The 14,368-nt window shown below is 44.8% G+C and overlaps 1 protein-coding gene across 7 annotated transcripts; it reads right to left on the reverse strand.

Annotated features, from left to right (window-relative positions):
- Positions 1 to 354: 354 nt before the first annotated feature.
- LRRC51 (leucine rich repeat containing 51) lies at positions 355 to 14,333 on the reverse strand. Of its 7 annotated transcripts, XM_045484182.1 has the most exons (7): positions 14,103 to 14,177; positions 10,040 to 10,085; positions 7,501 to 7,583; positions 6,742 to 6,879; positions 1,921 to 2,126; positions 834 to 982; positions 355 to 566 (listed from the first exon to the last, which is right to left on the reverse strand). In XM_045484182.1, exons 4-7 carry the CDS (start codon positions 6,821 to 6,823, stop codon positions 425 to 427), a joined length of 579 nt encoding a protein of 192 aa, XP_045340138.1. In that variant the 5' UTR covers positions 6,824 to 6,879; positions 7,501 to 7,583; positions 10,040 to 10,085; positions 14,103 to 14,177; the 3' UTR covers positions 355 to 424. The 7 variants fall into 7 exon arrangements, with proteins under 7 accessions (XP_045340138.1, XP_045340139.1, XP_045340135.1 ...); XM_045484183.1 differs by lacking the exons at positions 10,040 to 10,085; positions 14,103 to 14,177 and adding an exon at positions 14,225 to 14,327; XM_045484179.1 differs by lacking the exon at positions 10,040 to 10,085 and having other exon boundaries at positions 14,103 to 14,210.
- Positions 14,334 to 14,368: the final 35 nt, after the last annotated feature.

A 14,368-nucleotide genomic window follows, 5' to 3' on the forward strand; every position in this document is an offset into this window, starting at 1 on the left:
CAAATGAAATCTCAAGCAGAATCCCAACATGTAAGACTGAGCAGAAATACCCTGGTCTGATCGAAGTGGGGGGTTCAAAGATCACAGCCTGTCGTCTTCTCTGAGGGATCTCCACAGAAACTTGGCACTCTGTGAAACAGCTCTAACCCCAGCATGTCTGAATTGAAGAGTAAAGAAAGGGCTCAGAGAGGTAAGTCTCCCAAGGACATACCAGTAAACCCAGGTCCCCCGTGTCCCAGGTGTTGCAACAGGCCTTTTCCTTCACTGCCTCCCTCTTTCAGCCAAATAACACTGGAGCTACTGACAGTGCCTGAGTTGGATGTTTTTACATGACACAGGTGACTTCGCACCTGCTCAACTGCTCAAATCGTTTATTGTTAAACCAAACTGACCATCCTCTCAGGACTGCTGGGGCCTGAGGACCTCAGAGTGCATTCTGCTTGATCCGGAACTTCTTGGGCTTGATGTTCATGCGCTTCCACACTTCAGCTGTGGTGCGGTCTGCCTTGGTGACCCCGCTGAAGTCAAATGTGGTGATACGGGGCAGGGTGCACAGCACATATTGCCTGTGGGGAAGACTCAGGCTGGGGGCCAACCCTGCACGAGAACCTCCTTCCCCCTCCACCAGTTGCCACTATCTCCCCTAATTGCAAGGAATGGAGGAACTTAAGGATAATTTGGGGGATGACAGAGTTTCTCCTGATAGGCAAGAAATGCCTAAAGGTCTCTACTCCTTTCCCTGTCCTGGCATGGCAGAATAATGGTGTTGGACTTCTTATCTTCCCACCTCCTTTCCCCCTCAGGGGAGCCCAGCCCAGGGGCAGGGCGCTCACCTATACCCCTTCTCTTCCTCTATGGGGTTCCCATGGAGTGTCAGGCTCCGGAGTCGAGGGAGGACAGCCAGCTTGTTCACTTCTCCCAGGCGCTGGATGCTGTTGCCATGGAGATAGAGGACACTGAGGTTGAAGAAAGTTGTCAGGACCTGTTGAGGGAAGGAAACCGAAAGCCAGAATGGACAGGGTCCTGGATCTGTGCTCAGGACTGGCTTGTGGGCAAAGAAGGAAGAGTTTGAGAAACAACTTGATTTCCAGTCTATGCCATTCCAGCCACTGCAGACGACTCGAACCTACTTTTCATTTAGCTTTGAAGGGCTAACATACATTGACACAGAGCTATGATCTAAGGTGCAGGAGATATGATCCTGGTTCCTAGCATAGCCACTGACTTGCCAGGTGCCTGGGCTCTCCTGCCTCTCCTTAAGCCTTAGCTGGAGCTGGCCCTACGCTGAAGGCCTTTTCATCTTTAGTGATTTAAGATTCTTTCACAACAGGGGACGGGGTACAGAACATCATGCTAGGTACAAAAGAGAAGCTTTCAAATAGTAGTTAAATTGGGATTTCTACACCTGGGGAATAGTTACCAAGTCACTCTCTAGCTGCTTTCCCTCTGATAGGGATCCTGGACAAGAAAGGGCCAGTTCTGTTTATTTCTTAAAATTTGAGTGTGAGTTCATGGAAGATCAGTGCTGCAGTCTAGCTATCTCTTCCACAAAAGAACTCAGCACAAGGCACAGGGGGTGCCAGATAACAAGAGCTGTGGTTTTAGTGCAGCCTGCTATGTTCCAGTTGTTTTTCATAATTCTCATTTTAATCCTTACAAAACCTTTATGATGCTGGCATATGCTCTCCATTTTTTCAGACAGGGATGCTGACATTTTGAAAGGTTGGGTGTCTTGCTCAAAGTCACACAGTAAGATCTAGGATTTGAACCTACATCTCTCTGAGCCCACAGCCATGTACTTTGTACCGTACCACACTGCCTCATTACTTCTTTGATAATATGTGGGAAGTAGAGAGGCTGGGAGCTGGAAAAGGTGGGATCAGGCCCATCCTGACTGGACTCTCAGGGCTGGGTACTCACAGGGTCAATTGAAGTCAGGTCGTTGAAGGATAGATCGATCCAGGCCAAGTTCTCTGGATGCTCCAGAAGCAGTGAAACCACATGGCTGAAATCTTTCAGGTCATTGAGGACATTGTTGTTCAGCCACAGGGACTGGGTCAGTGACTTCCCTGACTTTGAGTGCCTTAGTGGTCGTAGCCCTGTTCTTGGTTCCTCGCTTGCCAGATCTGTGGGGACAAAGTAAGACCTGGGTTATCATTTTTGCTTTTCTGTCTTAGCATTGGGAAGGGACAGAGCTGGGTGGATTTATAGCCTAAGCTATAGCTGGAGGGGCTGGCAGGACCATAGCTCCATGCTTGAGTCTAGTATGACTCTACCAATGGTCAGTCCAGGACCCTGTCCCATAGGCCCCAGGAATCCAAATAAGCTTGGACTGAGGGTCAAAGACTTCCCATCCCAAACTCTTGGTTTGGGTCACATGGTCCCCTCATGTCTATCGTATCATTGGGTCCTTTGTGTACCACCCCTGTTTGAGGGGTTGAGGGAGGCAAAATCACTCTTAATTTTATGGAAGTTAAGAACCCAGAGTTGTCAGGCTTGAACTGAGATGATAGCACAAAATCTAGACTTATCCGCTGGTGGAGCCCATAGCATTCACTAAAGTACAACACATTCTGATGTCCTCTCTCGCGCGTTAATATTGAGCAACTGTGTATGTGCCAGATACTGGATATATAGCAGTAAACAAAATGAGAGATGGTCTATGCCAAACTCTGTATGAGTAACAGGGCAGGGATGAAGCAGTTGTTTGTGCCTTGGAGGAGCTCATACCAGCAAGATGAAAACAGACTGGCAATGTAACAGCAACAGAACTATGAAGTGGGGCTCCTAACATAGTCTGGGAACTTAGGGAAGTTGAAACCTGCGATGGAACTCAGTGGATCAGGAGACATTAACCAAGTAAAGGGTGGAAAGGGTGAGAACAGCATGACAGGAGAAGAGGCATGAGGTGTGGAACAGTGTGTATATATGGGCATGTGCTGCACAAGGTGGGCAAGGAGGAAAAAGACAAGGAGCTTTGAATGCCAGGCTGAGTGTTTTGGACTTTATCCTGTGGGCAATGGGAAGCCAGTGGAGGGTTTAAGCAAATGAGGTGATTAAAATCTTTCAATGTAGAAGATCTTTTTTTTTTAAGTTTATTTATTTTTGAGAGAGAGTGAACACATGCAAATGGGGAGGGGCAGAGAGAGAGAGAGAGAGAGAGGGAGAGAGAATCCCAAGGAGGCTCCACACTGTCAGTGGGAAGCCCAATGCAGGGCTTGAACCCAGGAACCATAGATAATGACCTGAGCCAAAGTTGGATGCTTTACCAACTGAGCCACCCAGGAGCCCCTCATTCTTTTTTTTTTTTTTTTTTAATTTATTTATTTTGAGAGAGAGATACTACGTGAGATACTACTAAAGAGAGGGAGGGAGAGAGTGAAAATCCCAAGCAGACTCTGCATTGTCAGTGCACAGTCAGATGTGGGGCTTGAACTCATGAACTGTGAGATAGGGATCCTAGATAAGAAATTTTATTTCTTAAAATTTGAGCCTGAGTTCATGAAAAATCAGTGCTGTAGTTTAGCTACCTCTTCCACAAAAGAACTCAGTACAAGGCACAGTTGGTGCCTGATAGTAAGAGCTATGATTTTACTGAGCCGAAGTCAAGAGTCGGACGCTTAACTGAGCCACCCAGGTGCCCTACAGAAGGATGATTCTGAAGCTTTAGTGTGGAGTATGGATTAAAGGGAGTGGATGGGACTGAGGACCGATGTGGCTCTTTCAGTCATCCAGACAAGAGATGAAGTGGAACAGAAAATCAGCATGACTTGATGATTGATTGGATGTTAAGAGTAGAAGAATAATCAAGGGTAGTGCCCAGTTTCTTGTTTGTGTGAATGATAAGGAATTAGAAAGATAGAAACTGGGGTTGGAAGGCTTGGCCTTGGTGTGTGTCTGAGGTTCCTGTAGCACAAAAAGGTGGAGAAGCCAAGTAAGCAGCTGAATATGAAAGTCTGATGCTCAGGAAAGAGATGAGAATCATTAGCATAGAAGATGTACAAGTTAGAGAAATAGATGAGATTCCACACGAGTGAGGGTAGAGAGAAGGGACAAGGAGGAAGGGGACTCTATTAAATAGTAATGAATAATCGGAGGGAGAACCTCGAGAAGATAATTTTACAGATGCTTGGGGAATCCATAGTTTATAAGCGGGAGTTTCAGGAGATAAGGTCTGAAAACTAATTTCGGCAACTCAGAAGCTCCTTGTAACCTTGGTGAGGACTATTTCAATGAAATGACGAGGGCCTGGGGACGAAGCTAGATTGGACTGAGTTCAAGGGTGAAGGGACGGTTCAGGAAATCTAAGCAGGTAGTGTAAACAACACCCTCAGAAAGTTTGGTTAAGGAGGAGAGAGAATAGGGAACACAATAATTTTACAATCCATCTGTATAGGCCCCCACTCACGTTTTGACAAAATGAGGTCAAAGAAAGGACGGGCCCTGCCCAAATTCATGGTGGCAGAGCCAGAACCAGATACCAGCTATGGCTGAGGTGACTACATTTTTCCTGTTCTCCCTAAGCCCTTCATTACTTGTCAAAACCTGCCTCAGGGGAAGTAAGTATTTAGGGTTTGCTGAGCCTGGCCAGCTGTTGTCACTCCCCTCAACTCTCACTGGACATGCTTCCTCCCTTCCCATCCCCTCCTCCCAGTGTTAACTTCCTCTCCTCCTCTGCTGCACATCCAGCAGCATCCACCAGATGGCTCTCTGCCTTAATGCTGGAGTGAGCAGGAAGTTGGGGGGAGGTGGCAGAAGGGCACTGGAGCAGAGTGCTCCAGCTCATGAATAAACTCCTTATCCTGTCCCCTCCCCACCACCATATCCCAAGAACCCCCAATGAAATGACACAGCTGAATAAAAGGGTCAAAATAAACCCATATGGATTAGCATCCAGTCTGATGAGGCAGCAGCTTGAGGAATGCCACCAAGCATGGGCTGATCTCTAGCTCAGAATTAGCCACTAGCAGGACTGTGCTGCCTAAAACTTGAGGCTCCTATTGGGGCTGCTGGTATCAAGGGTGGAATGGGGTATCCCGCTGCTACATACTTCTGTTCCCTTAGACTCCACCAGGGTAGTGCACTGCTTGAGGATCTGTTGAAGCTGCCTTGTTCAGAGTAGGCCAAGGCAGGTCTGGAAAACAGACCACAAATATCAGTGCCCAAAGAACTGTGGAGTGTTCAGCCCCAGGAAGACTGGGGAAAATGTGATCCTGTCTTCATATCTCTGAAAGATTGCTGTGCAACTTTTCCACGTGTCTCTAGAGGGTGGGAGCTAGTTTGATGATAACTTCTTTGCATCATTCCTCACCTCATAATGGGAGGGGTTGGTAAGTGGGTGTCATAGGGGACTCCCTTACCACTGTAGGTTCATGAGCAAGCAGAAGTTAGAGGACTTTGGGTTGGATATGGTCTAAAGTCCCTGCTATTTCAGAGTCTATAATCCATCTATCGATTACTTCAAGCAAATAGTTTATCAAGTACTCCTAAACTCTTTCCACAAGTTCTGTGGAACCAGAGGGCCTTTGGGGCTTGGATGCACCTGTCTTTTTCTCCTCCTTACAACACACAGCAAGGAGCACAATGCCTGGCATGTGTGTATACACATGTGCTTACTAAATAGGTGCTCAGTAAATATTAGTGATTCAATGAAAGGGCATCTGTACAGATCATGGTTTGTGCTGTGTGGTTATTCTTGGTTGTAGTAGATTGTCCCCTTATTCTGAGGGTTCCATAGAGGACAAAGCTATTCCCCACTCAGCTATTCCCTTATTTGTCACCTCAGCTATCTTGTACATGACCATTACAGCTCAAACCCTTGTGAAACAGACTATATCAATTAAGAGTGATGCAGTGCCCAATAAAGATCATGGTAGGTGAGTGTATGTCCATGACAGAACATGAGTTACCACTGTGGCTGGTGGGAGCCCAGTAGTGCCCTAAACACAAGCCAAGGCTAGTACCTCCTGGATAACTATTTGCCTTTTTTCTGAGCTTAAAATTAGTCACCAATTGCCTATGTGAGAAAACCAAAGCCAGATACTGGGGCTAGGATATGTGGGTGCCAGCATGTATTCTGTGAGGGCAGATGGCAAAGTATAGGGACAGCAGAATTCCCTTGGGAAGAAGCATATTCTCCTGAGAATATGATTCTCTCTCTCTCTCTCTCTCTTTCTGTCCCTTCCTGAAGAGTATGAGCCACCTATTTACAAGGACATTGAATAACAAAATGGGAATGAGCATGGGCAGTGCTGAAACCTGAAATAAGTGTGGGTGATGATGGAATAAACTTGGATATGACTGGAATGAATATAAGATATTTGTCAATAAATATTTAAACTGGAAACATGCCCATTGTTAATAACGAGACCTTGCATGTTTTACCAGTGATCAGAATAGGCTTGTGTCCTTAGAGGAGAGAGGGTTCTGCTTGTGTTTTCATTAGTTTTTTCGTCTCTACAGGTAAAAACAGGAGAATAAAACCATTGGCTGATAGACTGGTTTCCCAATTTTCTTCCACCTGACTTTACTCTTGTAGGCTGGCTTCTTTCAAAGAGGATCAATTATCCCTCCCACTCCTACCACCTCTTCCTACCACCTCCCTACCCCTACTCCTCCCCAAAACAACAAAATTGCAAGCATACAGGAATTTAGGCTTTTAAGTAGAAAACTGGTTTCTCCCTGGGGACCATACCCAGCCTGTTGCTATGGTGAGTGGAGTGCTGTACTCTGTGGGCTGACCTTGGATCACATGGATGCTTCGGAAGGAGTAGTCAAGAGGGGGCTCTTGCACTGAAGTGTTCATATAGTCCTCTTTGCTCATAGCTCAGGCCATCGTTTGTCAGGTGTAAGCACTGGCCCTGGGAGTCCGGGTTCAGCCTGGGAGGACAGAGAAGGACTGGTGTTGCAGGTACAAGGGGCATAGGCCTTCTGGTATCCCCATAGCCTTCCACCCTTCCTTTCTATCCTCTACCACTCAAGGCTTGCCTGGCTGCATTTCTATTTTAAGATATTAAGCATGGTTCCTTGCATTTGTAGGGCACCTTCCTACTTCTCAGAGAACTTTTACATCCCTTAGAGCTCATTGATAATTGTAACACCCATTTCTCTTTCTACACAAAGAAACTGAGACCCCAGGATGAAAGCACTTGCCGAAAGTTAAGCCAATGAGTCAGTGTGGACTGCAATCATAGCCTCCTGCATCCTACTCTGAGCCCCGCTTTGTGCTACTCCATAGTAGTTACCATGGAGGCTGTCTTGGTACCTACACTCTGGTGACATCAACTGGGCTATTCTATTGCTTAACAAACTCCTGAGCACCTGCATTGGATCAGGTGTCTGACAGCCCTTTGCAATCTGACCAGCTGGGGACTTGTTACCTCTGCTCAGCTTGTCTGTCAGCCCCATTTCCTTTCCATAGACTCTATTTTCAGCCACATCCCGAATACAGTCATATGTATATAAACACACATAAAACCAGAGTCTACTTCAGTCACTCACCTGTCACTGATGCCTGAAACTCCACCATTAGGGATTCATTCCTTTGGGTTCAGGGATTGTTCCCTGTTAAAATGGAAATACCCCTTGAGAGGGGTGAACACAGTGTTATCAGTCATTTACAGTGTGGTGTGAATTGTTTTATTAGATCCTTTCCAATTCCAATGAACTCAAACAGAGAAATTTTCAAGAGACTGGAGAGAGCCATGAGAATACTACTCACCTGGGAAGAAGAGAGCTGAACACACTTTACACCAAGGGGTTTTGAATGTGACACATACAAACAAAAGACAAATAGACCAACAAGTGCACGTCCCAGTCAGCCTCCCCTTCCTCATTGCTTCCACTGCCATCATCGCCTTTGCAGTTACTATACTTCATCTGCTTTCCAGAAGGATTTGAGGTAGTTTACAACAACAATACATGCATAAAACGGGATGATTTACGGAACAGAGCTGTTCAACTGAAATATAACGAACACTGCAAATGCAGGCCACATACATAATTTTTTTCAAGTATATAGTTTAAAATTTTCTAGTAGCCATGAAAAGTCAAGAGAAACAGATGAAGCTTAATCTATTTAATCCAATATATCCAAAATATTCAACATATAATTGATATTAATAATTGAGACATTTTACACTTAACATAGCACGTCCTGGTGTGGACATGCTACCTGTCAAGTGCTCAACAGCCACGGATGACTAGTGGCAAATGGAAACATGGAAGAGAAAGGTTAGAAGGCAAATTAAAGAAGAAAGGATAGAGATGTATCTAACAATTAGGAAACGGCCTATGTTATCTCTGAAATTCCTGGCAGCCAAAGTAAAAAGGGAAACCTTAGGATATGGAGTTCTCATCATTTGATTCAAAGAAGCAAACAGGTTGTACGCAGAAAATGAAATCCGTGCATTCTCTTAAAATGAAATTTCCCTTAAAAACCATGGACTTGATAGCTCATAATTCAACTTAATACAGTTCAAGTAAATTCCTTTTTTTGGTGATTTCACATGTGTAGAAGAATGGAAACTGAATGATGTCTTCCTCTCAAAAAGCAGCAGTCTCAACTGAGCTTCGTGGAAGTGCCACCTTGAGTCACTTCACAGTTGAATTCTCTTGTTAAATTGGAACTGGTGGGCACAGACTGTTGATTAGGGAGACCAGAATCTTTTAGGTATCAAATCAACAGACAGACAACAAAGAACACATGTTTTTCCAGACACAGGAACCTGGCTTGTGTTCTCACTGAGACAGAGAAGCCCATTCCACTTGAGCACCTACAACAGGTTCGATGCCGTTGAGAGATTGGATAATTTTCTCAAAGTCCTGGGTTGGGACCCCAGAGTTCTGCACTACTGGACGTGGATTTTAGCTTAGAACATTTAAGGGCAGAATTTTGTCATTAGTTTCCTTGACCATCGAGAACCTCACTCAGAATTTTGTGTTGCACCAGCTCCTGATGCGTTTTTCTGGATGCGTTAGTATTAAACATGGGGCCCCAAGTAGTTAGGTAAATTGCCAGGTGGAGAGGGTTATTACTCTTCTCCATTTAAATAGTAGCCCAGGCTGTGAGCTGGCACTAAATTTTGTTCATCATCTGACACAGAACCTGGCTTACAACAGGCGCTCGAGAAATATTCGTGGGAGGAATGAATGAGAAACTGCCAAACACAAGGATTTCTGTTTTGGGAGTGTTGATGCTAAGCTGTTCTTTCTAACAATTGGCTCCCAGGTTCAGCTATTTCAGTCCACACCTCGTTCACAGTAAGAAACTCGATTCAATTCTGCAAACATTTGTGGAGTGGCTGCTGCCCTGTACCTGACCAGAAGGAATGAAGCCAAGATAGTAAATAACAGAACCCTGTCTGTCATGGGCACAGAAAAGCCTGCTAGGATTCCATCGATTGTGGCAAACCAGCCCACATCAAGTTCTAAGAAATAGCTGCCTATTTAGTGAATGTTAATCATGTTTCAGTTCCCAAGCCTAGTGTACCCTCTGATGAAGCCTGTTTTTCCAGAAAAAAAAATGATCAATGTGTCCTATAGATTGATTCCCTTGATTGTTCCTATTCATGGTCTTCCTAGTATCTGTCCTTTTTGCCCTATAACTCTGTAATTCTATCCACTTTCATGCTGGGCTCAGCCATATGACTTGCCTTGACCAATGGGATGTTGGTAAATATGAAACTAACAGAAGCTTACAGAGAGGGCATGCCCTCTTGCTCTTTACCTGTGCTAAGAGAAAATGGCTAGCCTACTGGAGGGATGTGAGAAATGTGCAGGTGAGATACATGCAGAGAGCTAGTGTTCCCACCTGAGGCCATCCTAGACTAGCCAATAGCCAGCTTATACCAAGTCAAGTTCAGGATAGTCACACAACCCACAGGTGCCTGCAGACACACTAATGAGCTGAGCCAAGACCAGAAGAAACAGCTGACTGAAAGACTTGGAAGCAATAATAAATGTGTATTGTTTTAAGCTATATGTTTTAAAGTATGGTTTTGGATAGTTTGCTATACAGCAATAGCTAACTGATACATACCTGTATTATACTTTGAACAAAATTTTATCGCAGCCTGTTTCCTCATCTGTAAAATGGAGACAAACCTATTTTGAGTGCTGTTCTATGTCCTGTGCAGCAGGTGCTTAATGCATTGAAGCAGTTGTATTCTCTGTACATTTCTTTATAAACTACTTCCTATTCCTTCCTTGTAAGCTCAAGGGCAGGGACAGAAATCAGACTTCTTTCTCTCTTCCCACCATTACTCTGCACTGAGCCTAGCAAAGAATGAGTATTCACTAAAGGCTTGATGAACAAATGGATAATGGAAAAATGAAGGAAGAAATGAATTGCGTCTTCAGGTGTCACATGGTAAATCTGGCTGCTGGGTAGGTATACCCAAACTGACAAAAACCTGAGGCTGCCTTGCTCACTTCAGTGGCTGCGTTTTTGGAGTCTGTCTTTCCCAGCTGCTATTCTGCCTCATAACCAGTCAGATCACAGTGCCTTCCTCATTTATCCAGGTTAACTTGACAAATGACAGTTTTAGAGGAATACTTGTCTTGTTTTGGAATTTTTCTCTTCCAAAATAGAAAAATCTTTTACTTTAATTTTAAAAGTTAACATGATAGCTGAATAAAGTCAAACAACATAGAGAAGTGCATCAAGTAGAAACTAAAAGTCTATGATTTGATGCATACTGATTTTATACTGAAATATGGTTGTCCTTGTAGTGTTAGCTAACAATGTATTTTTTTCTCTTTAAATTATTGTAGACTCTATGGGTGCCTGGGTGGCTCAGTCTGTTAAGCATCTGACTCTTGGTTCCAGCTCAAGTCATGATCTCATGGTTCATGAAATCGAGTCCTGCATTGGGCTCTGCACTGACAGCGTGGAGCCTACTTGGGATATTCTCTCTCTCTCTCTCTCTCTCTCTCTGTCTCTGTCTCTCCCCCACTCTCTCTTTCAAAATAAATAAACTTAAAAAAATGTTGTAGACTCTCACCCTTTTAATAACTGTAGAGTATTTCACAGAATTTGTGTGTATCCTACTTTATTTACTTAATTTAACTTTAACCAATCCTAGGTTGATGGAAATTTGTTTTCAGTTTCTGGAAATTACAACAATTGGAGTTTGATTTGTTGATAGCCTATTCCATCCCTCTCAGGTAAGTAGCAACACAATGGCATAAGAAGCTTTGGGAATAATCAGAGGAGATCTGGTAAGAGACTAAATGGCCTGGCCTAGAGAGGGTTTCTGGTCAGGGACTACAGGTGGAAGAAAAGTCAAAGAATGGCATGAAAAGTCTACCACATACTCTAGTGGGAGGTTATACTTCCAGGTGCCATAGGGAAGTCCAAGATTCAACCTAGCTCCTGCCTACCTCTCTACTGCCATCGCTTCTCCTCATCTCTAATTCTGCAGCCCAGCTAATACACCTACTTGAATTAAGTTCCTTGCACCTGCCACTGGGTTGCCACACATCTACCTTCCTCTGCTTGGAATACAGTTTCTCTCTCCTTTTGCCTTGCTACTTCTTTTATGGCTCAGTTGAGGTATCACCTTTTGAGCCTATATATACGCCCCAATCTGGATGTGGAACTTCTCTTCTGGACTCGTATACTTACTGCCATGGTAGCACTCCTAAGATTATCTGTTTACCATCTGTATGTCCATAAACTCCACCAGGGCAGGAACCATGTTTTTGTCATATGCCAAAGTGGTGGCAAGTAGTAGGTGCTTAATCAGTACGTAAAAATCATAACAACGATGGGTCGCCTGGGTGGCTTAGTCGGTTAAGCATCTGGCTCTTGATTTTGGCTCAGGACATGATCTCACAGTTCATGGGTTTGCACCCCTCATAGGGCTCTGCACTGATAGCATGAAGCCTGCTTGGAATTCTTTCTCTCCCTCTCTCTCTGTCCCTCCCCTGTGCACGGATGTGTGCTCTCTCTAAATAATAAACACTTAAAAAAATTGCAGGGCACCTGGGTGGCTCAGTTGGTTAAGCATCTGACTTCATCTCAGGTCATGATCTCATGGTCTGTTAGTTTGAGCTTTACATCGGGCTCTCTGCTGTCAGCACAGAGCCCATTTCAGATCCTCTGTTTCTTCCCTTCTCTGCCCCTCCTCCACTCATTCTCTCTCCTCTCAAAAACAAGCATTTAAAAAATTTTTAAAAATGCAACAGTAATAATACTATAACGGAGAGGGACATGAGCTTGTATAATTGAAGGATTTGACCCTGGTCTGAGCAGTCAGAGAAGACCTTCCAAAGAAGTGATTGAGAAAACTGAAGGATAAGTATAAATTATAGCAGGGAGAAAAGATGAACATTCCAGGCAGAAAAAAACAGCATGTGCAAAAGCTCTATGGTGAAAGATTACCTGGAAATCAACGTTGAAGACCTCAAAGAAGGCTATATAACTAGAGAGGAGAAAGGGAAGGATATATATTAGACTGGGGGCTGGAGAGGTAGACAGGAGCCTGGCTGAGATGTTGCTTGATGCTAAGACCAATAGGAAGGCACAGGTATATTTTTAAATGGGGCTGGGGGTAGTGAACAAAATCACATTTGTGGTTTGAAGGACTACTCTGGCTGCAGCATGCAAAATGGCTGGGAAGGAAGGCAGGAAGGATGTGATGGTAGCTAGGACCAGAGAGAAGTCCTATTTAAGAAGTAAAGCTGACAGAACTTTGAGATGGATGCAAAATAGAAGTTGTATTAAGGATAGCTCTTGGGTTTTTGGCTTCCATAATGTTGGACAGAGGTGAGAACATGGTAAGAAATCCAGGCTTGGAGTACATAGAGATGATCCGTTGCAGATGTGTTGAGTTTGATTGTCTGTGAGATACACGAAGATGTTGGAAGAAGCAATTGGCTAGATAGACCTGGAGCTTAGAGATGAGTGCTGGGCTGGGGACACATACTTGTGTACATCTGTGTACAGGTGGTGAATGAGGTGGATTAGAATACCAAAGAGAATACGGAGGTGTGAAGTGGGCCTAGAACCAAGCCTGGAGGGACTGTAAGATAGTAAGTGGACCAGCCACCTAGAAGCCAGCCAGAAGCCAGCTATTCATGGCAGCATCAGATGTGGATGTTGCATTAGCCAGATAATTTCCTGTTTAGTTTTGTTAAATCTGTTTGATTCCCATTGTCTTCAGTCTTTCTAGTTCCTTTTCCCCATTTAAGCTCTCAAGGAAGATTTGGACTCATTCTGCCTGAAGTGTAAATACCCCAATGTAGGCCATAAAGGCTTCTTTTCTCTGAGGCAGTTCAATCTACTCCAGCTGGAAGTTGGAGAACTGGGGATCTATCTAGTCTTAGCTGTCACTGACTTGTGTGGCCTCAGGCAAGTTACTGCTCCTCTTTGGGTTTCAGTTTTCCAATCTGTAAAATGGGAATAAATATCCTTGACTCACAAAATTCAAAAGAGACTGGATGTGAAAGTGCTGGTAAGTTGCCAAAGGTAATCCATCATGAAGACTGTAAAAGGAATGAAACTCTAACAGTAGAGCTCCGAGAAACAGACCATAGTGGAGGTAAAGAGAGAAGAGATAATTTAGGGACAGGACCCCCCCCCCCCGCCCCCCAATGACTCTGTGTGGGAAGATGCTGCTGACTCAGAAGGAGGCTGTATTCTAGGATTTTCCTGCTTGTAAGGAAAGAGACACTTCAAGCCTTATACAGCTCCAGTATTAGGGCCTGTAGTTTACTCATGTCCTGAAGAGGTCTCAGTTCATCAAAGGAAAAATCAACCCATTTTCTGAGGGCGTTTCAGATCTCCCAGTGTCAGGGATTTGAAGCATTCGTATTGGGGAGCGGGGACCTAGGTTTGTGATGGGGGATGTTCTTAAGCGCCCCCAAATCTGTAAATCTGTATGGGTATGTATCTCGGCGCCCTTTCCTCCCTTCCCCGCTCCGGTCTATTCCATATGGACGTTGTGTCTTGTTTGTTGTTAAAGGGGTAAAGGGTGTGTGCGGGGGTATCTCAGGTCCCCGAGAAAGGAAATTCCTTAATCTTTCTGTGTGTTCCTCTCCTCTCTATAGAGAGCGAATTGTTCCTTTGAGTGAATTTCCTGTTTTCCCGCCCGACTCACCCGCCGTTGCCTTCCCTCCAGCTCGGCGTCCCACTACCCCTTGCTTCCTCAGCCCAACTCCATAGTAACTACCTTCGCCACCGCGACTCGGCTAAGCGCCGAAAGTGCTGCCTGATGCCTACCGGGAGTTGTAGTTCGCCGGGGGGCGGGCCTCCGAAGCCGCGGGAGGTGCTGGGATTTGTGGTTTTCTTTGCTTTCAAGTCGCGGCCGGCTTCCGGAAGTAGTGACACCGCTTCTCTCTTCCCAGTGGTCTTCACACTTCCTTT

The sequence above is a fragment of the Leopardus geoffroyi genome, chromosome D1 (genome assembly GCF_018350155.1).
Source record: "Leopardus geoffroyi isolate Oge1 chromosome D1, O.geoffroyi_Oge1_pat1.0, whole genome shotgun sequence".
NCBI classification, from domain to species: Eukaryota; Metazoa; Chordata; class Mammalia; order Carnivora; family Felidae; genus Leopardus; species Leopardus geoffroyi.

Coding starts and splice junctions, on each gene's coding strand:
- LRRC51 (XM_045484186.1), bottom strand. CDS start 6,823: ATGAGCAAAGAGGACTATATGAACACTTCAGTGCAAGAGCCCCCTCTT. Junction 983..1,920: donor ACCTGACTTCAATTGACCCT/GTGAGTACCCAG, acceptor TTCCCTCAACAG/GTCCTGACAACTTTCTTCAA. Junction 567..833: donor GAGGAAGAGAAGGGGTATAG/GTGAGCGCCCTG, acceptor TCTTCCCCACAG/GCAATATGTGCTGTGCACCC.